Below are 22,751 nucleotides of genomic sequence, written 5' to 3'. Positions count from 1 at the left end.
ATTAACAAAAAAACAGTCAAGGTCTTGTGCGTTAATGATTTAAATGTATGTACAAATCGACAACAGTGCTGTTAGAAATGAAATCTAAACTACAATGAAAAATGTCCCCTCCCGGTCACCGTACATAAATATCACCTTTTTTTTAGTCATAATTTCGACTTTTATCTCATAATTATGACTCAGTATGCCATAATTTCGACCTCAGATTATGATTTCTTAATCATGACATTTTTCCTGTGTGACGGAAATGGGTTTCCATAGGCGTCTCTCTCTCTCTCTCTCTCTCTCTCTCTCTCTCTCTCTCTCTCTCTCTCTCTCTAACACGCGCACACACGCGCACGGATCATCTGATGACGTGGTGCCGTTCGCTCAGCTGCGCGAGAGGATGGCGGACCAGAACAGGCAAATCAAGCTCGCTGCAGCCAAGAAAAAGGTACATTTATGTACTTTGACATGATCTTTCGCTCTTTTTGAAACAAAAGTCATCTGTCGATTGTAACTGAATCGCGTCCGAGCGTGTGCGTTCCATCTGTCATGTTGACATTCCACGTCTACCGGCCTCTCCGCGGGCCCGCATCCGGCTGCCAGCACTCTCGGACGGGCGCGGCTGTCAGGAAAGCCCGGGGATTGAGCTGAGATAAAGCCTGAATATTAGCTCATTAGAGTTTGTTTCTCTACTCGCGTTTATAACGATTTTAACCAGTCAGAAATGTGATAAAAGTGTCTGTGGGTGGATGTCAGTGTAACTTGGCATGCTAATGTTGTTAGCCTCTGTGTTTTGGCGTCATTTAAAGAATTAAAAACAACAACAACAATGTGAATTGAATGTTCTTCATGACTTTAGGCTCATTTAAACAGCTGATTAGTGTTAGTTTACTAGATTAAATGACAGCTCTAAGTGAAACAGCTGGTTGTTTTTGTTAACAGTAAAAGTGCTTAACTAATTAGGTTTAATTGGTTTTAGACCCCCTTATTGTGGTTGATGTTTGAGGTTTAATTGATTAAATGACAGATCGAGTCTATGATTATTAGTGTTTTTGTGAATTGATGCATGTTAGTGCGCTTGATGCCCAAAAGTGCTGCCTAGGTACACTAGGTCTAGTCAGCTTTATTTCTATAGTGCTTTATACAATACAGATTGTTTCAAAGCATCTTAACAGAAAATAAGAGAGGTTCAATAATGCAAACTTCATCAAATATGAGACAAATTCTGCTGTAAAGCAGCTTTAAAAAGACAGAAGTGTCATTATTATTCAGCTCAAGTCAGTTTAAATGTTGTTCTTATCTAATAGTGTCAGTGCAGTCCAGTTGATAGTACTACTGAATATTAAGTGTTATATATATACCCTAACTAAGCACGCCAGAGGAACAGCTGCTGTCTGTGGCCTGGAACACCAACAACACGTCTTGAAAAAATCAACTTTGGAATTTAAAGTTGTGTCTCTGTCATATGAGAGCTGAATTAGACCCATTCGTCCCATGACAGCTGAATCACAAATCTGACCTACTAGAGCGACTGTGTGTTCAATCTCCATATCGCAGGACTGGATGGGAGCTTCTTCACGAACAGAAAGTGCAGTTTGTTCTTTGTCATATCTGACCGTATCTGTAGTGTCACTGGTGCAGTGGAACTTGATTTCGTTATCTTGATTTAGTTGTAGTTCACAATGGATTCAAGCCAGTGTGTTTAAACTGTGGCAGAATTAGGACAGATTATTGACTCGAGTTGTCAGTGGCACTGGTGAATTGATGCTGGTTTAGTTAAACAGCAGCCAAAGAGTATGAGTCATAATTCCACTGAACAAAATTTTGGTACAGAAACAATTTTCACTCCAAAATTGCTAGTAAATTTCACTATTAATTGCAAAGAAATGGCATGTAACATGTTGAATTAAAGTAGAAAGACTAGAATCGTATTTTCAGTCTCCAATTATCTTGGTTAGTCATTTTTTGTAGTGTAATGTCTGATTGTCATTGCGTTATATAAAACAATATCAAACAAATAATATTTATATTTTACTTTATTTCAGCTTTATTTCAGTTAACAAATGTTTTTAATAGTTTGTGTATGATTTGACTTTTTTAACTTTAGTTAGTGTGTAATGTTGCTGTTTCATCATAAACAACATCTGCAAAGTTACGACACTCAAAGTTCGATGCAAAGGGAGATATTTACTTTTACAGAAATCACTTTTTAAGGCTGGCAGGGACTACAACAAAGTTCTTCAGCCATCACAAACCACAAAATTTACATAAACCCCGCCCCCGAGAACACAATAAAGGGCCATGTTGGGCTGCTTTAGAGAAGAGGAAGAGTTGTTGTAGTAGAGTGTTGTTGTCATGCCGTCATTTTACGCCGGACTGCTTCACAAACGAGAGTCAATTCAACACTGGATTTGCACAAAAGATTAACATGACGGCACATGCTAGTTGATAAGTTGAATCAACTCCACAGCAACTACATAAATTTATCCACTAACCATTCAGAAACGTCCTAAAAGTTGTAACTTCTTCCTGAGTCTCTCCATCAGTGTCGACTCCGGTTTGAACAATGTAAGGCTGAACACCGTTACTGACAATCCTCATTTTGGCTGCGTGAGATTCTCCAGCTTTGTTGTTGTTGAGCGACCGAAGCGCGAGCTGTTAAAGCTCCGCCCTCTTCTGGAAAGGGGGCCGGGAGCAGCAGCTCATTTGCATTTAAAGGGACACACACAAAAACGGCATGTTTTTGCTCACACCCAAATAGAGGCAAATTTGACGAGCTATAATAAATGATCTGTGGGGTATTTTGAGCTGAAACTTCACACACACATTCTGGAGACACCAGAGACTTATATTACATCTTGTGAAAAGGGGCATTATAGGGGTATTATATATACTGTAGCTTTTATATGATGGATATTTGATATCAAACATTAAATCAAAGTCTTTGTGTTTAACGTTCTGCAGCTGAAGGAGTTTCAACAGAAGACGATCCCATCCACAGGAAGTGCTGGACCAAAGAAGAAGAGGAAAGTGAAAGGCGGCGATCAGACGGACGCACCTGCTGACAGACGCTCTCCAGACAATGTGAGTCAGGTGCGTAATCCATCCACACTGTGTGAAATCAGTGCTTTGCCGGCCGGATGCGATTGAATGTTGACTGTGTCTTTGTTGGGATTTGTTTGTTTTTTGACTGATCAGTTAGTGGTACTTTCCCACGGCAGGAATCAATCCTCGTTTCAGGAACTGTTTGAGGATCTAATTGGTTTTTGTCGTTTTTGCATGTAATGAATTATATTTCCTCTTCACCATTTTGAGGGACTGTTTTAGCATCTAGTCCTACTGTTTTATACAGGTCTGGGTTTCTCGTTTATTCTAATTGGCTCTGTTTGCACTGACACAGAACAGTAATTACAGGTCACTTCACCTTTATTTCTATAGTGCTTTATACAATACAGATTGATAAACAGGAAAATAATGATTCAATGATGCAAACAGAATTCATTTCTGCTGTAAAGCAGCTCTAAAAAGACAATAGTAAACAGTCATTATTCAAAGATTAAATACAGATAGTCTGATCCAGGGTTCTGTTAAAAAAAAAAGCTATTACAAATATATATATATATATATATATATATAATGTTTGATAAAAAGTAAATAAACCAAAATTAGAATTTTCATCTTGGCAACTAAGTTAAAGCACTAAAATTACTAGCTGGAAATAAATAAAACTAAAACTTGAAAACATTTTTGTTATTGTATAATTAACATTTTGTTAATAATACAGCTGGAAAAAAAAAATATTATTAATAGTTTAAGTTGAAGCACTAAAATTACTGACTACCTGGAAATAAATAACTAAAACTGAACTAAAACTTAGTTAAAAGCAGTACAGTGAAATATAAATAAATAAATAAAAATATAATATTATAAATAAATTAATTAAAAAAGAGTGTGTGTGTGTATATATATATATATATATATATATATACAATTTGTTGTACTGATTTTAATTATTTTAATTCAATTAAATTTTATTTCATTTAATTAGTTAATTGAATATATTAATATAATAATTTTAATTATCTTTAATGACTAAGTATTAAATTATTAAATGAATATATTTAATATAATTAAATTCGCACACTGTACAGGTACTGCATACATTGTTTTGTTTTGTATATTTTCCATACAAATCTTTGCTATTATTTTTCTCCCTAAAATCTTATATTTTCACACCATATTTCTTAATAGAAAATAATAAATATAATATATTCTATTTTTGTATGTCCTTAATTAATTGTTGGTTCTGTTTGTTGTTGCATTAAGGAAAAAAATTCACTGTATATCATCACATGTACAAATAAGAACCTTTAAAAACAAATTAAACCTAAATATTAATTGTTAGTTTAAAAAAACAACTGACATGCACCTAACAATTATTCAAATGAAAACCCAAAATATTACAAAAAATATTCAGAAAAAGCTATAAGCGAAAGGTCTGGTTTTTTTTTTGTTTTTTTGCGTATAATGGCTGGTTGATCAGGTTCATGCACTGCTAACCCTTCATCTAGACTTTCCTGCCTCCTTAGCGCTTCCTTTATCACTTTCTTACTACTTCCTCCTCTCTCAACCCTTCTTCTTTATCGTCTGCCTCTCCTTCCCCTGTAGATTGAGAATATTCTCAAAGTTATGGTGTCTGATCTTAGTCTGACTAATGGAGTGTCTCAGCCTCCATTCGTCAACATCAGTCAGGTGAGCTGCTCGCTGTCCCTCCTCTCCTCCTGTTGGCTTTTGTCCTTCCTTTCGCTCTTTGAGTTCGCTCATCTGTGTTCCCGCGCATGCTGTGAGATCATCGCAGGAAGAAGTTTACGTTTGCATCATCTGCTGCTGTTTTTATAGTCAACATGAAAACAGACTCTTTCTTGATTCGTGTTCTTATTGTGAAGGATTCATCAGTGCACGCTGTTCTAAAGGAATAAATGTTTTATATATTTTACTCCGCAATCATCACATGCTGTTTTATGTTGACTTTAATGCATCTTTGATTCATGTTTCAGTCATAATCAGCAGCATTAGTGCCTGCAGGGATTGAATGTTTTTGAATATATATTGAATTGGGTATGCCTGGAATATGACCCTATCATAATAATATGTGTGTGTGTGCGTGTGAAAGCTGAGTTTAATGCGTGTTTGTCGCTGTATTGCGTCAGGATCGAGTGGACGTGGTGACCCGGGTCTCGCAGGAGCTGGAGGAGGCCAGTGCTGATCCTGAGCGAGACTCGCCCGTCTCTAACCCCGCTTCTGCTATTAACACCGAGTGTGTCGCTGATAACGCTGTCCTGCAGGTCTGTGTGTGTTGATGTCCTTCACCTAAGCTGCGTTTCAAAAGCGTCACTGGGTGTTTGATGCTGTCTAGGTCACTGATCACTAGGCTTTGAAACCCAGCCGTTGTCTGTTCGTGTCTTTTAACTGTTTAGATGTTTTCTGCTCATGTTTTTAACCTGTTCCATGCATGTCATTATTTAGTGTATTGCTCTGTCAGGTGTTTCTTGTGTTGGCGCATATATTCTCAAGTTTGTGTTTTTGATTGGTGTTTTTCCAGCAGAATTACTCAGCAGATGCAAATGGCGATGAACATCCTCTGGAAGATAAAAGGTGAATTTGCTCTTTATTTACATCCAGTTGTCTCTCATCGAAAACTCAGCATGACACAATCACAGCCAATCATGACGTTTAATGAGTTTTAGAGCGAAACACTGACGGACTGGTTTTTGATTCTGGAGATATTTACACATTCATTCTCTATGGATGAGACGAAAACACAGAGAACAAGCTTTGATTCACGCAGTGTTTTTTTACTGTCACTGACGTACTGTTACAGTTTTTAATAACTCTTTGAAATAGTTTTTATTTTTAGTAATTTATAAAAATGTATATATAGTTTTTTATTAATTTTATATCACTTTTTATGTTAGTACATCGTTGAATTAAAATGAGAAATGTTTTCTGGACAACTAGCTGAAATAAAAAAAAAAATCGTAAGTGTTTTTTTATATTTTATTTATTTCAGTTAACATTAATTTTATTTCAAGTAACAAAAATGTTAACTATAATAACCCTGAATTTAAGGTGGAAAAGTTGTATCTTTTGGAAAATGTGTTGAAGTATCTCATTGAGATACTATTATAATTTTTTATTTTTCTATTTTCATTTTAGTTAGTTTTATTATTTTTTGTTGCGTTTTTGACATTTTTATACGTTTTATGTTTTTAAAAAGCATGTCTATATATTTTTTATTTATTTCAGTTTTAGTTATTTATTACATCAAGTTAAAATAAATGATAAATGTTGCTTTGGCAAATAGCTGAAGTTTTTTATGATTTATTTTAACATTTTTTTATTTCAAGCAACAAAAATGTTTTTTTTATGCTTGCTTAACCAAGAACAAAACCTCAGATTTTATGTGTTTATAATGCCAGTTCATTGTAACACTAAATGGTTTATTGTGTGAAGTTGAGCTCATGTTTGTGTTTGCAGGCCGCTGTCGTCCACAGAGAGCCTGAGACAACTTTCTCAGCAGCTCAATGGACTTCTGTCTGACGTGAGTCTGTCTGCTTGCTGTAATGTCTGTGTTTGGGTGGATTATGATGCTATGATGTTATTAGATAATGTTATTTTTCCCCACCCTGCTTGGTTTCATCAGCAGAAACGTCATTTCAGAAGTATTTATATTTTAGTGAAAGATTTTGAAAGCAGGCTTTTATTTTTATTTTTTTTAGATTAACATGCACCAATGAATCCCATTACATTTTTGTTAGGAAGTAAATGATTTATATTTTTGTATTTTGATTTATATTTTTATGTATAATATTTATATTTCATTTGGTCTTGACTTTTGAAGAACTAAACCAATGGTTTCTCTCAAAAGAACCAACAATATTTCATTAATTTACATGCCTTGAGAGAGTTAAAAAAAATAAAAGAATAAACATATTATGCATTTATAGCTGTTCAATTCCTATCTAACACTTCTAAATCAACAATTTCAGGATGAATTGATGAAATGATTCAGGACAAAGCTTTGAATTCCCAAAGACGACGATTTATTTGTTGTTTTGTGTAAATGTTAATTGTTTTTTATTTCCCTCTTGGGTGAAATGCAGTCATCAACATACATCAATGGAGACAGCGATCCACCGACAGTCAACGAGAAGGAACTGGAGGTATTCAATATGTTTTACTGTTAAATTACCTCGGCTTATTAACTTTAACATCATCTCTTTTTTTTAAAAACTAGGTGTGCAGAACTGTATTACTGTACTGTTTACTCTAGAGGTTTATAATGAACACTCCAAACGGTCACTAATCTCGCTCAAGCAGGATAATCTTATTGAAGCTCTTACGATGAAAATAGCTTGAAGTCTGTAGGGGTTTACAGACTAAGAGCATCTGTCGCTTGATATCATTTTCACAATTATATCCCAGATTGATTCCTTCATGGTGTACCGACCAAATCAAGAACAATTTGCACTTTTCTTGCTAAAAATAAAAATTGAAAAAAGATCTGAAACCATTCTCTCTGCTATGCACTACTTGAGTCTTAATTGGTGTAATTAGTTGTGTATCTCTCGGTATGTGCGTTATTGCAGTGTGTCCCGTGGTAGTGCTGGTATTTAATCCGGGCGCTCACATGATCTCCTGCTACACTGAGCAAACATCCTGTTTCAGCTTCACAAACACATCTGTAACCTGCTGCTCGACCGAAAAGAGGCTCAGTTTATAAGTTACAGTCTTACTCGCCTCGTCCGCACATACACTACCGTTCAAAAGTTTGAAGGAAGTCTCTTCTGCTCACTAAGGCTACATTTATTTGATCAAAAATACAGTAAAATTGTGAAATATTATTACAGTCTAAAAATAACAGTTTTCAATGTGAATATATAATAAAGTGTAATTTATTCCTGTGATCAAAGCTGAATTTTCAGCATCATTACTCCAGTCTTCAGTGTCACATGATCCTTCAGAAATCATTCTAATATGATGATTTGCTGCTCAAGAAACATTTATGATTATTATCAATGTTGAAAACAGCTCATATTTTTGTGGAAACTGTGATACATTTCAAGTACATACAAGTTCAAAAGAGCAGCGTTTATTTGAAACAGAAATCTTTTGTAAAATTATTAGTCACTTTTGATCATTTTAATGCATCCTTAATGATTAAAAGTATTAATTTTAATAGAGAACCAATTTATTTCTACTTTAAGTACTCACTTTTTTGAGTAAAATGTTAAATGTCGCCCTGCTAGAATACGAACCAATGCCTGTTTATCCACATTACTCAGTGTTGAAAGCGTTCAGTTACACGTATAACAGATTCTTTGTGTTACACCGTATCACCGCCTGTTTGTCCTGTCATGTCTGAGTCTTTCATTCTTTCTCTCTCTCTCTCTCTCTCTCTCTCTCTCTCTCTCTCTCTCTCTCTCTCTGTGCATGCCGCCACGTCAGACTCGCAACCAAGAGCTGGCAGCTGCTCTGGACTCCAGCGCGCTAACAAACACCCAGCTCTCGTCTAAACTCGAGACACTGGTAAGAGTGTGTGCATGATACATGACTGTGTGTCCGGAACATCCCGTGATACCTGAGGAGACATTCATACAGGACGCATTCTTGCATGCAACACAGTGGAGTACAATGAGACATTAAAGTTTGCAACATAGTCTCAATATTCACACTTAATATGCAATTAAAATATTCAAGAATGCATTCTTTGTGAACTTCACACATATTATTAAACACACATGATTAGCATTTATTCAGACATGAGTGCGTGACCTAGTAAACATCTGTTTTGATGCTCACATGTGAGAGGTCGGTTTAATGTTGACCATGTTTGTTCTGTGTTTTCAGACGAAGCAGTCTCAGGAGCTGTCTGATCAACTACAGAAGGTATGCGGCCAGCAGTGTTATTATATTGCTCAGTAATCGTTTGTTAATGTGCAACTACTCCTACTGAGCGTTATCTCTTCTCCTCAGGAGCGGAAAGAGTTTGAGCAGAAGTTCAGTAAGGAGCAGGGAGCGATGCGTGAACAGCTACAGGTGAACAGATGTTATACTGTACTGTAGTCATGTCTGATTCACTAATGAATAAAGCTACTCCAGGATGAGCATGTTGGAACAATCAGCAACAGAATATTTAAATATTTTCTTCAAACAGGTCTTATATATTTGGTTCTTTTGCTGGTAGTGTGGCACAAATATAATCTAGATCTCGATTTGAGTGATCACATCACACCAGAACACATATATTTACATGAAAACATCACAAGCTAAGCGTTTTAAAGAGATAATTCACCCAAAAATGAAAATTGCATCATTTACTCACCCTCATTTTGTTCCAAACCTGTATGAGTTTCTTTCTTTTGTTGAACACAAAAGAAGATATTTTAAAGAATGTTGGTAACCAGTCGATGGTAGCCATTGACTTCCATAGTAGGAGAAAAAAATACTATGGAAGTCAATGGCTACCGTCAACCATAAGTGATGACAAATTTTTCATTTTTGGGTGAACTATCCCTTTAAATCCGTTGGCTATTAGCAGCTACTGATACTGCAGCACGGCAGATATCATCACTTTAAATGATCGAATTAATCTTTGCTGGGCAGATTAATTTTGGCGGCCACCAAAATATATTCGATGCAGGAAAAACCCTGTTGATGTCAGTGCTGTTATACAAACAAAAAGTTTTGTGTGTGTTTAATGATGCATGTCCACTTTCAGGTTCACATTCAGACTATCGGCATCCTGGTGTCTGAGAAATCAGAGCTACAGACGGCCCTGTCTTACACACAGCAGGCGGCACGACAGAAGACAGGTGTGTGAGAGTGTTTGAGACAGTGTGTAAAATAACACACTCTTAGATTCATTGTCACAAAACATGTTATAAACATGTCCAGAAAAAAATATAACTGCACACTCACAGTTTATTTTTAACCAGTGTTTCAGCAGCAAGCTTAAACTTTTGAGTGGGGTATAGTTATATGCTTTCTTCATAGTGTTTTTCATTTTCTTTTTCACAAAAAATGTAATTTATTCCTTTTGATGTATGACCTGCACATGTTCTTGCAAGATCTACCTTTTTATTACACTAACGTCTCCTCGTGTGTGTGTGTTTGTGTGCAGCTGAGGCAGAAGATCTGAGCTCGCGGCTCCAGGCCAGTAAACACCGAGTGTCTGAGTTAGAGAGAACGTTATCTACAGTCTCGACACAACAGAAGCAGTTCGAGAAGGTAGCAGAATCTCTATTTGTCTTCATTATCAGCTACGTTTGACACGGTTATGTTTCAAAAATTCTTGTTTCTGCAGCATAATAAAGAGCTAGAAAAGGAGAGAGACAGTCTACGATTGGAGGTCCTCAGGTTTAAGTAAGTCTGTTCAGTTGTTTTTTACTCCTCATTTAGCTGCAGATGTTATGTGAATGAATGAATTTGTTATTAGATTAGGTTAGATCCAGCATTAAAGTGCATTTAAGATCCAGACCAGTCAGTAGAAATAAATATACACAGAAGATGTTCTGCTTGTGAAGGTGGTAGAAATGGTAGATTATTGTCACAGTGCAAATTGAAACGGCAGGAGAAGAATAGTGTGACATATATCATGTAAACCTGGTTCTGAATATGAGATGTTATATGAATATATTCTGTGTGTCTGTCAGTAATTTGAGCGAGGAGTCCAGGCAGCAGAGCTCAGAACTTTCTGAGCAGCTCAAGCTGAGAGTAAATGAGAACAATGCATTGAAACAGGAGGTTGATGAGCTTCGTAAGCGGCTGGAGATGGCCGACGACATGCTGCAGCAGGTGAGAAAACACTGTACACACTTAGGGCCAGATTTACTAAACAGGGCAAATGAGACTGCAGTCCTATAAAAGCGCAGATGGCAGTGGAAAGTTCTGCAGATACTTGTCGTAAAATATAAATTTCAATTCCACTTATCGATTCCTGTGTGCGCATTTTAATGTGATTTTAAACCATTCAAGTGCAAGAAAACACAAAAGAGAACTCAATTCAATATTCGCGCAATCTTTGAGAGGCGGCTATCTGTGTGCGCAAAGAACACAGCGCACAAGTTCTGTTTCACGATAGTTATGTCTTATGTGAACGTAAGCAGTTGAGAAAGAAAACACATGTAACAGTATATTGGATCAGTGCATTCGCTCTTAAAGTGACAGCAGCCTAATATACCAGCTGACGTCTGCATCATTAATTTTGATAAAAGAACAAAAGTTCATTTTTATAAAGTGAAAACTATGCCGTGCTATTTTACATTTGATTAAATTTGATTTCAATTTCTGTACCTGAATACTAGACCTACCTGAAACAAAACACTGTTTATTTTATTTGCATCTTTGTTAGTTGTATTTATTTGAGCTATTGTTAATTAGTTTATTTGTTCTTATTTTATTGCTGACTGTTTGTCTTTTAATAATATTTTAAATTCATATTAGTTGTTTTTGCTGTTGACTTTTTGTTAAAACCAAAGGCAAAAGTTCCTCATGTAAGGGTACGGTTACACAACAACAATGTACTAAAAATGGAAAAGTCCTTTTTGTTTTTGAAAAGTTTCCCGCACAGATCATCCGTTCACATGGATCCGCGTAAACGACTAAAATCCCTGTATTCTGCTGCCAGGCCAGTAGATGGCGGTGTCAGTTTGTAAAGAAACGCTACGAGCCTATAGACTGAACGCGTAATACTCAAGTGCATGATGTCACAGTTTTCACACATTCATGTTTTTGTAGTTTACACGGAGATGATGATGGTATAGTTTTCAAAAACGTGGTCTTTGCAGTTTTCAAAAGTTTGCATTTTCAGGCCCCCAAAACGCTGTTGTCATGTAAATGAACAGCCAAAACGTATAAGTTTTCTATTTTTGATTGAAAATGGTGTTGTGTAAACGGCTAACGGTCTATCGGCTGCAGATTTTTGTTCATAGTATTCAGCTGAAAACAAAATGTTTTGCAAAAAGACAGAATAAATATGTTATCTAAAAGTTTGACTTGATTTTTCATTGGAATCGAAGCTGGGAATCGATAAGAATTGGAATTGCTAAAATGACAAATACCAGTAAATTGACTAGCGCAAACCTTAGTAAATCACGTTGCATGGTTCATTTAAATACTCTCCTCCCATTAATGTTGCGTCTGAAAGGGAAAATCCTACACAAGCATATGCAACAATGTCAGCCACAAAAATAACCCTGTCCACGGCTTTTCATCACTAATTTTTCACTGCATGTCTTTACTTAATATTGACAGTAGTTGTAGTTTTTTTAATGCCAAAAGAGTGTTTGCATCGGCACAAGCTGTTAGTAAATCTGGCCCTTACTGTGCACATGATATAACAACAGATCACGGAGTAATTCCTGCTTGTTAAATTAAATCCTGCAGTTCTCCAGTCATTCGGGTCCTCCATCAGAACACCAGCAGGTTCAGCTGCTCCTGGAAGAAAAGCACCAGTTAGAGGCTCACACGTCTCAGGTGTGTGCTGCTGAAGGGCTTGTAATTTGGGAATTGTTTGTGTCTGTATTTTTCCTCTGTCATTCTGAATTTCCTGTGTGCGATTTATGTATCTTACAGCTGATGGAGTCCGTCGCTCAGCTGCAGGTGGAGAGAGATCAGTACGCTGCACAGATTCAGGAGGAGGGACGAGTGTGGAAAGACAAAACTGAACAGCTCCTGTCTCAGGTAAAAACACTTTGTGTGTGTATAAATGACAATAACTGTTTTATTGTACAGTACAACTATAAATGCTTCTCATTACAAATCTGGTGAAATAGTTGCCACAGGTTTCGTTCCCAAATGCACATTATAAGCAACATTCAGAGATGGAGTAAACTCTGAAACACAGTGCATATATAAATTTCATTAAATCGTGTGTTGATGTATTGTGTGTGTAGGTGCGTCTGATGTCAGAGGAGAGGGACAGCACAGCTGCTCAGATCCACGAGCTGCAGGAGAAGATCACAGAACTGGAGAACGCTGCAGGTACAAGACATGAGATCTACTTTTTCCCCCAGTTGCCAAAAAACAAAGCAAAAAGGCCCAAAACATGCACTACATAAATACAAATTGAAGACAGATTCTTCCAGCCTTACACTCTTCAGACAGAAACATGACAGATTTGTCTTGTGTCCACAGCTCTGATGAGTAAAGAGCAGGAGCTGCAGGCCGTGTCACAGGTCTCAGGCCCTTCAGAAAGTGAACTGGCCCTTCAGGAAACCGTCAGCAGCCTTCAGCAGGAGAGAGATGCTCTCAGTCTACAGTACCAAGCACAGGTGACCTGCGTTGACCATGTGATGCATGCTTTGTGTCATGCATTTACTTGCAAATACTGTATTTGTCTTAACTCATTTTTCTAAATTTAAATGTGAAAATACTAGATCATGCAATTCTTATTGCAGTATATTTAGATTAATACTTTTCTTAAATGCATTACACAAAACCCTATTGACTCCAGGGCCTCCTCATTCTTCACAATAGCTGTTTCCATTCACCTATTTTTATGCACATTTTTAATTAAAAAAAAAAATGCTGGATGGAAACGGCAAGATGCACGTAAATTCTAAAAATGTACATTAAAACTTATCCGCTCAAAAAAACACATGTGACTTTGCCTCAGCAGAGGCTGTGATTGGATAACTGGACTAACCAGTGGACCAATCGCATCGCAGCATCAAAGTCTGTCATCAGAATGTTTTGGTTTAATTCCCTCCAGAAGCGTCTCGCACGTTTGTGTTCCAGCATCCAAACACAAGAAAACATGACAGCGTTTATTGCGTCTCTGAGACTCAACTCATTTATGATGGAGGAAAAACGCCACAGTGCAGCAACTTCCTTTTTTTTTTTATTACCGATATTTTGCACCATTTTCCAAGGAAGTTAAGATTTTGTTCTCTTGAACACATGGGATGGAAACACTGCTATATTCGCAAATGTTTTATGCCATATTCCAGTTTTGCAATAAGTTTAATTCACAACTTTGGATAAAAACATAGCTATTGATATTTGTTTTCTAAACGTATTTTAACCAATGGGCACTAATCTAATCCTAGTTTCTGTAAATTAAAAAAGTGACTAAAATAATAATAATAATTAAAAAGTTACATTCCAGAAAATTTCAGCGCTGAATGTTCTTCAGGGTTAAGCTCTTTTTAACCAATTTATTTACATGTCTTTTCCAATTGCATATGGGTTAATGATAATTCGGGGTATAATTTAAAATATAATCTAAACAAGGATATAATATAATGAATAACTATGAAAATACATATTCTGTATATATAAAAAAAGATTTTATCAATTTACATGACTTGAGCTATTATATTATACATATAATCCTGGTTCTTCAAACACAAAAACAAAAAGCATTTGTTGAGAGGGTGAATTAAAATAAGAATTATCTATATTTATTTAGTTGTTTTTTCTTTTATGCTTGTTTTGTCTTATTTTAAATAATTTTAATCCATCTTGCGGCCGTTATTTTGCATTTATTTCTAACCTTATCTTGTAGACATGCGTTTGAAATATGTTGCATTGCAGTTGTTGATGATATAAGGGAAACTATTTTATATCACCAGCAAAATCATGGCATATATATATCGTTACATCATATATTCCTAGCAGACACTCCTTACATGAGTGTTTGAGCGCTCTCTTGTGGTCTGTAGGTGCGGGACAACGAGCAGCTGAGCCGACTGGTGCAGGAACAGGAAGCGAGGCTGGAAGAACTGGAGAGACAGGCCGAACGGGCCGCTGAAGAGGCTCAGGATCGACTCCGTATTCTGGAGGACGTCCAGAGCGATAAGGCCACCATCAGCAGAGCCCTGGCTCAGAACCGAGACCTCAAAGACCAGCTGGCTGAGTTTCAGAACGGCTTTGTCAAGCTGGTGAGCTCTAGTGAAAGATGACGTATATGAATGAACGTTACTTCTGAGCGATGACCCCTGATCTTTCTCCTCCTTCAGACCAATGAGAACATGGAGCTGACGAGCGCTCTGCAGTCCGAGCAGCACATCAAGAAGGAGATCGCTCGAAAGATGGGTCAGCTACAGGAAGATCTGCACAATGCCAAAGAACAGGTTTGTGTCCGTCTAGATGCAAATGACACAGGGGTCACAAGCTAATTATTAAATGATGTCACTTTCCCGCTGGAACACGCCCCCTCAGCCGGACTGAGTGGCAAAAGAGCCTGCTGTATGACTGGATTTAATAGGGGAAAGTGCGAAAATAAAACGAACGATTATCAGTTTAAACTAAAGGTTGGACTCAATAGTGTTCCTTACAACTTACCAAAGATCCAGTGATCCATGGATATTGACATGCAGCCAGGAATCGTGGTTTCCTGACAGTTATATGTGCCTGATTTCGAAACAAATTTGCCTGTGAATGCTTTATATAAATTCTATATAGGTAAGTCTAAATCCAGGTGATCACTTATATCAATCTAATATATATCATCATATCGTCCAGCCCTGAAACTTGTATAGTTTTTGTCAATGTTTATTTAAAAACACCCAATTATGCAGAATATAAGATGGTAAATATTTAATTGATGGGATGTCAATACAATATATAACAATACAATATTATTTTGACCCTCAATAGCTATCAAATCAAAATTACACGTGAGCAGCTTATGTTTACAGAGTCTCAGTGACACAGTGTGCGCTAGTGTTACTCTATTTACACATTTGCATAATTTCCAACATTTTTGCGGACAGAATTTTGCAGCATTTCATTCTGCCAAAATAAAAGCTTGAGGATTTGAATTGTTAAAAGCTTGAAAGTGTGGAATTTAAGACTTTAAATTTAATTTAAAATTCTAAATTCTAGCTTTGTAACTTGTAGTGTAAAATAAAAATATTATAATTATCTTGTATTCATTTTTTGTTAAAGTACAATTATTATTTGCAACAGTAATATATTTGTATTTTATTTTATAATTAGGGTTAAAACAATAATAATTATTAGTAGGAGTAATGTTGATGTTATTGTTGTTATTCAATTTGATAGGGTTCCTAAAACATTAGTGTGAAAGTAATGTGGACTGAGACACTATAAAGAGGTCTTAATCACTCTAAAGTCCAGCTACAAAGTTAAAATAAAACTCAAAAGTACTAAAAAGATACTAAATATTTTGTTTAATTGCATGTAATGTGACCATTAATCGACATCAGAAAACCGTGAACATGTGAATGTGTTAAATTATTGAAATATTAACTAATTATTTTACTTCTAAAGGGTTCAGCTGACAAAACAGTTTAGGAACCGCTGCCTTAAGGTTGAACCACTGTAGTCATTGAACACTGTAGTCATGTATGTCTTTAGTACCTTTCTGGACCTTGAATGTGGTAATTTCGGGATAAAAAAAACTCGGATTTCATCAAAAATATCTTGATTTGTGTTACGAAGATGAACGAAGGTATTATGGGTGTGGAACGACATGAGGGAGAGTAATTAATGACAGAAATGTCATTTTTGCGTGAACTAACCCTTTAATGTTATGAAGTGACATGAATACTTTTGTGCACAAAAACAAAACATGCCTTTATTCAACAATTTCTTCTCTACCTTGTCATTCTCATATGGTAATTTTGTCATTTTCCTCACCGTAACCTGATTATTCTTTTATCGTATCAGCTGCTGGAGAAGTCGAACGAGGTGGCGTCCGTGCAGGAGCAGAGGGATCAGTATCTGAGCCACCTGCAGCAGTACACGGCCGGATACCAGCAGCTGGTGGCTGAGCGAGAACATCTGCACAAGCAGTTCCTGCATCAGGCACAGCTGATGGACAGACTGCAGCACGACGAGGTGCAGGGCAAAGTGCAGCTGGAGCAGAGTCAAATACAGCTGCAGGAGGCGCAGGTAAACACCGTGACCCTGTTCACACCAAGAACTATAAGTATATTACCATCCACACAAGCACAAGCATTCACTGCAGTTTTGTTTCCTGTCACTTTAAATGCTTGATAATAATCCATCCTGCTTTACTGCCCCCTGCAGGAGAAACTAAACCAGCTGGCCAGAGACAATGAGGAGCTGAAGACGGAGGTGCAGGAGCTCCTGAACAGCTCCGTCCTGAACACGTCACACAGAGACGAGGGTGAGTCCCATGTAACACTGACATGTGTCCGAGAAACATCTGTTTTACCACAGTGACTTTACTGACGATTACCCTGCTGATGTTTGAAGGTGATGGGTTGGAAAGTCACTCAGTCCCAGAGAGCTTCCAGAAATCACAGATTGTCATTCCACAAGACTTTGAGAGCAAAGAAGAAATGGTGAGTTTATTAAATTATTCAACAACTGAATAGACTTGTGTGGCACTGGATATGGAGATTTACAGTCAAAATGGACTTTATTCAATCAGTTCATTTTATTTTCTCAGTTCCTGGTTTATTTTATGTTATATTATATTATATTAATGAATAATAATAATACATACTATTAATAGCAATATTAATCAAAAATATAGCTTACTTTTCATGATCCAATCACATCCAGAAGCATAAACTCAAGCTCCACCCAACATTTTCTCCTCATTGAATTCTTTCTTTTCGTCTGATGGTTGCAGGAGGAGTTTATTCATTCTGCTCTGTCACGACTGGAGGATGAGAGAGATGAGATGAGCCGCCGGTTCGAAGAGGAGAGGAGGCTTCATCACGCCGCCCGGCAACAGATGGCGGCCATGAGCCACGAGCATAATCTTCATCATCATCATCACAGCTCAGAGACAGGTGCAGCTTCATTATGAGCTTCAGAGCAAACATTCACTGCACTGAAATCCCCCAGACTTCCACACACTTTTGTGCAGTGCTTATTGTGCAGTCTCAGTCACACGTCTGGTTTTAGGGCTGTCAAATTCAAATTCGAGTTTCAAATATTCGTCGAATTTAAAATAAAAATCCACACTGGAATGCAAAAACAGTCCATTTGAATTTAAGGTATAAAATACAGTATTTTATCTCATTGCGCCCTCTTGTGGCCTCAGGAGACAAAGGAGCTGAAGTCTTTTTTCCTCTAACTAAAAATAAGCCTTTTAAATTGGAATATAATTTAAATGTTAGTAATATTTAACTAAAACATTCAAAGAAAAAAATACAGTAAATACAGTGAAATATTCCAATGTAAATCAGCTGTTTTCTGTGTGAATATATAGTAAAATGTAATTCATTCCTGTGATCAAAACTGAATTTTCAGCATCATTACTCCAGTCTGTCACATGATCCTTTAGAAATCATTCTAATATGATGATTTGCTGCTTAAGAAACATTTATGATTATTATCAATGTTGAAAATAGTTGTGCTGCTTCATATTTTTCTAAAATTATACTATTTAACGATTACTACTACTTTTGCACTGTCTTTGCTGCACTGCTGATTTTTTTTTTTTTTTTTTTTTTTTTTTTTGTGTGTGTAGGGGGCTCTGACGGGGTTCCAGTGGAGGTTCACGAGGCTCTGCGGGTTGCCATGGACAAACTCCAGGAGCGTTTCACCAGGCTCATGCAGGAGAAGGCGGATCTGAAGGAGCGATTGGAGGAGCTGGAGCACCGCTGCATTCAGCTGTCAGGAGAAACGGACACCATTGGTGAGACGCTACTGCACACACACTATCTGACATTGTGTCGAAATGCATAAAGTGCAGAATATTTCTTACCTGCTTGAAAAATGCATGTGCCGATATTTGATAATACGGTATATTCTTATTAGTGATAAACCAGCCAAACCACTAACCTGCTGATGTTTAACCATTTGAGTTTATTAGCATTGGAGGAATTTCCTCTTTACTAATGCGTTTTTTGTGAACTTTTTTGTCCTGTTGTATATGTAGGTGAATACATCGCGCTGTATCAGAACCAGAGAGCCATCATGAAACAAAGACACTTCGAGAAGGAGCAATACATCAACATGCTGGCCAAAGACAAGGAGGAGATGAAGGTACGAGGAGCAGCTCTGTGGTGGTGTGACGTCTGTGGCGTGATGTTGACACGTGTGTGTTTGTGTGCTGTTTAGGTGAAGCTAGCCGAGCTGCAGGACCTGGTCATGCGATTGGTGGGGGAGCGTAACGAGTGGTACAGCAGATACATGAGCGCCGTCAGTAACCCCGACCTCCTGCCGTCCGGAGGAGACCAGCCTCACCCTGCTGACGGACACATGGACATCAACAGTGAGGACAGTCCAGGTATGACGGCACATTTACACATGTGTGATTCAGTTCGTTCAGATGATCCGATTCGTTATTGAATGAGAACAAAACTTGAACTCAATTGAGCTATCCCTTTAAATGCTTTACAAATCCTTCGAGTGAGTCACAAAAAAAATTGAAAAATGTTCGTGAATCATAAATGAAACAAGGATGACATTTGACAGTTTTTACATAATCCGATAAGATAAAATATTCATTTTATGAGTTTTGTCATGTTAAACCTGCCTTTTTCCTAAAATATTCCCTGTCTGTACAGCTGTTCTGGACATGAGCACAGCGGTGGACATGTCTTCATCGGCCCAGGCCAGCACAGACCCTGAGATCCGGTCCCAGAGTTTAGAGAGGCCCGGATCCGCAGCGGAGCTCGCAGCCAGCCCATCCCTGAGGCCCAGAGAAGACGGCACGGCCCGTCAGATCATGCAGCTCCTGCAGGAGATCCAGAATCCTCAGGCCAGACCTGCTCCCTTCCTGGGAGAAAACCCCTGCATCCCGTTCTTCTACCGGCCAGACGAACACGACGAGGTCAAGATTCTGGTGGTCTGAAAACATCTTTGTGCGTCCGATGGGCCGAATCTGAATCTTTTCACCTGATGTTTCCTGCTTGGGTGCTTGGCGACATGGACATGTGGGTTTCCCCTCCTTTGTTTCTCTGGTTTCTACAGAGAAATTTGATTCATTCTGAAGCTCTTCGGCTCCATTTGGTTTGTGTGTAAACCAGTTATTCCATAAGAATATCAGTTCTCGCTGCTCTTGTGTCCTTTCCCTGATCGATCAGTCCACTTTATCACATATAGGTGCAATAGGTTTCCTGACAGATCACTGATGATTCATATCAATATGATTCACTGATTCAGTGAACTCGTTACATAATAATCTCACACATATGATATGATAGAGCAGGTCTGGACAGGTCTAAGAAGATGAAGTGTTTTCTAAAAGAATAAGGTTATGAAGTGTTTGTTCGCTTGCAAAGCATGTAGGGCAGAGTATTGAGAAGGTAACGTAATAGAAACCGAATCAGAACTGCAAATTCATGATCTGAACAGTGTAAGGTATACACAAGTCAGCGGCGTCTAATATGAGCCTTCTGACGGCAAGTTATTATTGGGATTTGTTGAAAGATGTAATTATAATTTCTTCCCTACTGACTCACGAGCACCTTGTGTTGTTTTCCCAGACTGCACTGTAAACATTTTATTTGTTGTTTCAATTTAAAAAGTAAGTGTTCGTGCTGCTTTAAAACTTTAAGTTTACTCAACTCAAATATCCAAGTTGTACAACTAAGTACAACTTCACATTTCAAGTTGACTCAACTTAAATTTATTTTAAGGTAGTACAAACACTTGCTTTTTTTTTAAATTTGAAACAACATTTTTTAAATTCTTTTACAGCGTGTGCGAGTCGAAGCTTGTCAGATGTTGAAGATTGTTCGCGGCTAACTCTATGACGTGGTCAGCTGAGAGTTCAGAGTGTCGTTCGTTGATGTCCAGTGAATGATATGAGTGTGAGTTTGTGAGAGCTGTACAGAGATGATAGAAAACAGAGTTTGTGTGAGCAAAGCTGGAACATCAGATAATTTAAAGAGCATAATTTGATAACACTTTCTGTGAAGCTGTTCTTATGCACCTTGTAATTAGTTGTATGTTTTTGTACATAATTGTAATACAGATTTCCTTTCATGGCTACACCTTTAAAGAGTGGTAATGCATTGCATTTTAATGCATGAAGCTCTTTAGAAGTATTATAATCTGCTTACAGGTATTTGCAAAAACACTCAACCAGTTATAAAGCAGAATGCATTGCTTTCTAATGCGTTATATTTACACACAGGCTTCATAGAAAGTGTTGGCATATCTATATTCATAACTGGAAAGCGTGTTGATGGAGTTTACATCTGAATACTGTGTTTGGTCTGCAGTACCGGGGTATTTGACCCTGCTGTACTCTGAAGCACTTTTATTAGTCACATCTGTGAACGTCAAGCTTATGCATTTATATCTGCGCTCTCATGTATGAATATATTTTACAGTGATTATTTTGGGGCGTGGGCTTTAACCGGATATTTTCGAATCACGTCGATTATTTTGCAGAGGCTTGTTGAAGTAACAGATGTGTAAATAGTGTAACTGTGTATCATACTGTATATTCATGGGGGGGGGAGAAGGATGGAAGCGATGCTTGCGTTTGCCTGCTGAAGAAAAAGACGAATCTTGTGGGAAGAAAGGACGCGCCGTTTGTGTGGTTTCGTACTACAGCTGAACTAAAGGAGAATTCTATTTATTTGGGATAATTAATTACACACTAATCTGTTTTAATTTAGACTGATGGAACACAATGAAGGAATAATGAGTTGTTTCAGCAGAAATACTTCTGCAGTGATTTTCCTCCTAAATAAACCTGATTGAGCAAAACGAAACCTGTTTAATGTCTGAAGTTAATGATGTGGCAATTAATTATGATTTCATGCTCTTTTTGAGGTTGACATGTTACAGGCAATGCTGTCATTTCAAGTGTTTGTGTATATGATGACAATGTACTGGTAAAATGATTTTAATCATTATTTCAGTGACCTCACTGAGGAACTACATTGAATATTTGCTATAAACTAAAGGTTATTGGTAATTTTCTTTAAAAAAGCAGCCTCTGTGTCCCATCTCAACTTCCTGTTTCAATAGAGTGCATTAACGCTCACCCCCTTTTGTCAGCTTCCGTAGTTTTCCATTCATTTCTCCCATTTTTAAAAAGTCTTCTTTAAAGCTATGAACTAAACCAACCAGCTACGAGGAGAATCACAACACTACAAACTTGGATTTGACGCAAAAAAGTATTTGAAAATCAGACAAAAAAAAAGAACTACAATCCCACAAAGCATTGCAAACAGCATAGCCGAATTAAAAACAATGGAGGAATATAAAACTACTTATTTACAAATGTTAATTTTATATATATATATATAATATATGAGTAATAAATTAGCACACCCCCTCTGATTTGAGTTATTAATTAACAAACTTCTGAAAGTCAGCAATTACTCAGTTACTTAGAAGACATGTTAGGGTTCTTTAGAGATATTATGTTCCAGCAAGTCTGCTTAATCAATTACCAAAGAAGCATGTCAAATTATTCAGGAAAATAAGATTTTCTTATCAAGGTGATAAAATGTTAGTACACCCTCCTAAAAGTTACTAAATAAAACGAAATAAAAAATTTCTGGTGTAAGTTTAAGGCAATGTTTGATCAACAGGTAAGTATGTTGAATCAAAACATTTAAAGAGAAGTCATTTCTTGACAATTAACCCACTGAATCATTCTCAGACTTAATGCTGACAACAGTGGAAGCACTTGGTGTTGCTAGAGGAGGAGTACGGTGAGAAGTGCCTGGTTCCCACAGTAAAGTTCAGTGGTAGTAAAGCTCTTATATAGGGATGTATGAGTGCTGAAGGTGTGAGGGAGTTGTGCTTTATCAATGCTGTCATGAATTCCCACACCACTGTGTAATTTA

At 37.2% G+C, this 22,751-nt stretch overlaps 1 protein-coding gene across 14 annotated transcripts; it reads left to right on the top strand.

Moving 5' to 3' along the window:
- Positions 1 to 294: 294 nt before the first annotated feature.
- golga2 (golgin A2) lies at positions 295 to 21,665 on the top strand. Of its 14 annotated transcripts, none has more exons than XM_051894585.1 (28): positions 295 to 433; positions 2,950 to 3,069; positions 4,654 to 4,737; positions 5,196 to 5,330; positions 5,588 to 5,640; positions 6,523 to 6,586; positions 7,149 to 7,208; positions 8,494 to 8,574; positions 8,896 to 8,934; positions 9,022 to 9,084; positions 9,767 to 9,860; positions 10,169 to 10,275; positions 10,352 to 10,410; positions 10,701 to 10,842; positions 12,433 to 12,522; positions 12,622 to 12,729; positions 12,942 to 13,029; positions 13,183 to 13,319; positions 14,712 to 14,930; positions 15,009 to 15,122; positions 16,684 to 16,908; positions 17,047 to 17,146; positions 17,236 to 17,324; positions 17,618 to 17,780; positions 18,464 to 18,631; positions 18,875 to 18,981; positions 19,057 to 19,225; positions 19,506 to 21,665. In XM_051894585.1, exons 1-28 carry the CDS (start codon positions 386 to 388, stop codon positions 19,790 to 19,792), a joined length of 3,213 nt encoding a protein of 1,070 aa, XP_051750545.1. In that variant the 5' UTR covers positions 295 to 385; the 3' UTR covers positions 19,793 to 21,665. The 14 variants fall into 14 exon arrangements, with proteins under 14 accessions (XP_051750545.1, XP_051750544.1, XP_051750543.1 ...); XM_051894584.1 differs by having other exon boundaries at positions 2,950 to 3,078; positions 5,591 to 5,640; XM_051894583.1 differs by having other exon boundaries at positions 2,950 to 3,078.
- Positions 21,666 to 22,751: the final 1,086 nt, after the last annotated feature.

The sequence above is a fragment of the Ctenopharyngodon idella genome, chromosome 5, assembly GCF_019924925.1.
Source record: "Ctenopharyngodon idella isolate HZGC_01 chromosome 5, HZGC01, whole genome shotgun sequence".
Taxonomy (NCBI): domain Eukaryota; kingdom Metazoa; phylum Chordata; class Actinopteri; order Cypriniformes; family Xenocyprididae; genus Ctenopharyngodon; species Ctenopharyngodon idella.
This window is presented reverse-complemented; position numbering and strand designations above follow the sequence as displayed.

Bases quoted from the DNA above. Each gene is read 5' to 3' on its own strand.
- golga2 (XM_051894583.1), top strand. From the start codon at position 386: ATGGCGGACCAGAACAGGCAAATCAAGCTCGCTGCAGCCAAGAAAAAG. The intron at 9,861-10,168 runs GTGTGTGAGAGT...GTTTGTGTGCAG, and splicing joins GGCGGCACGACAGAAGACAG to CTGAGGCAGAAGATCTGAGC. The intron at 10,276-10,351 runs GTAGCAGAATCT...TTGTTTCTGCAG, and splicing joins AACAGAAGCAGTTCGAGAAG to CATAATAAAGAGCTAGAAAA.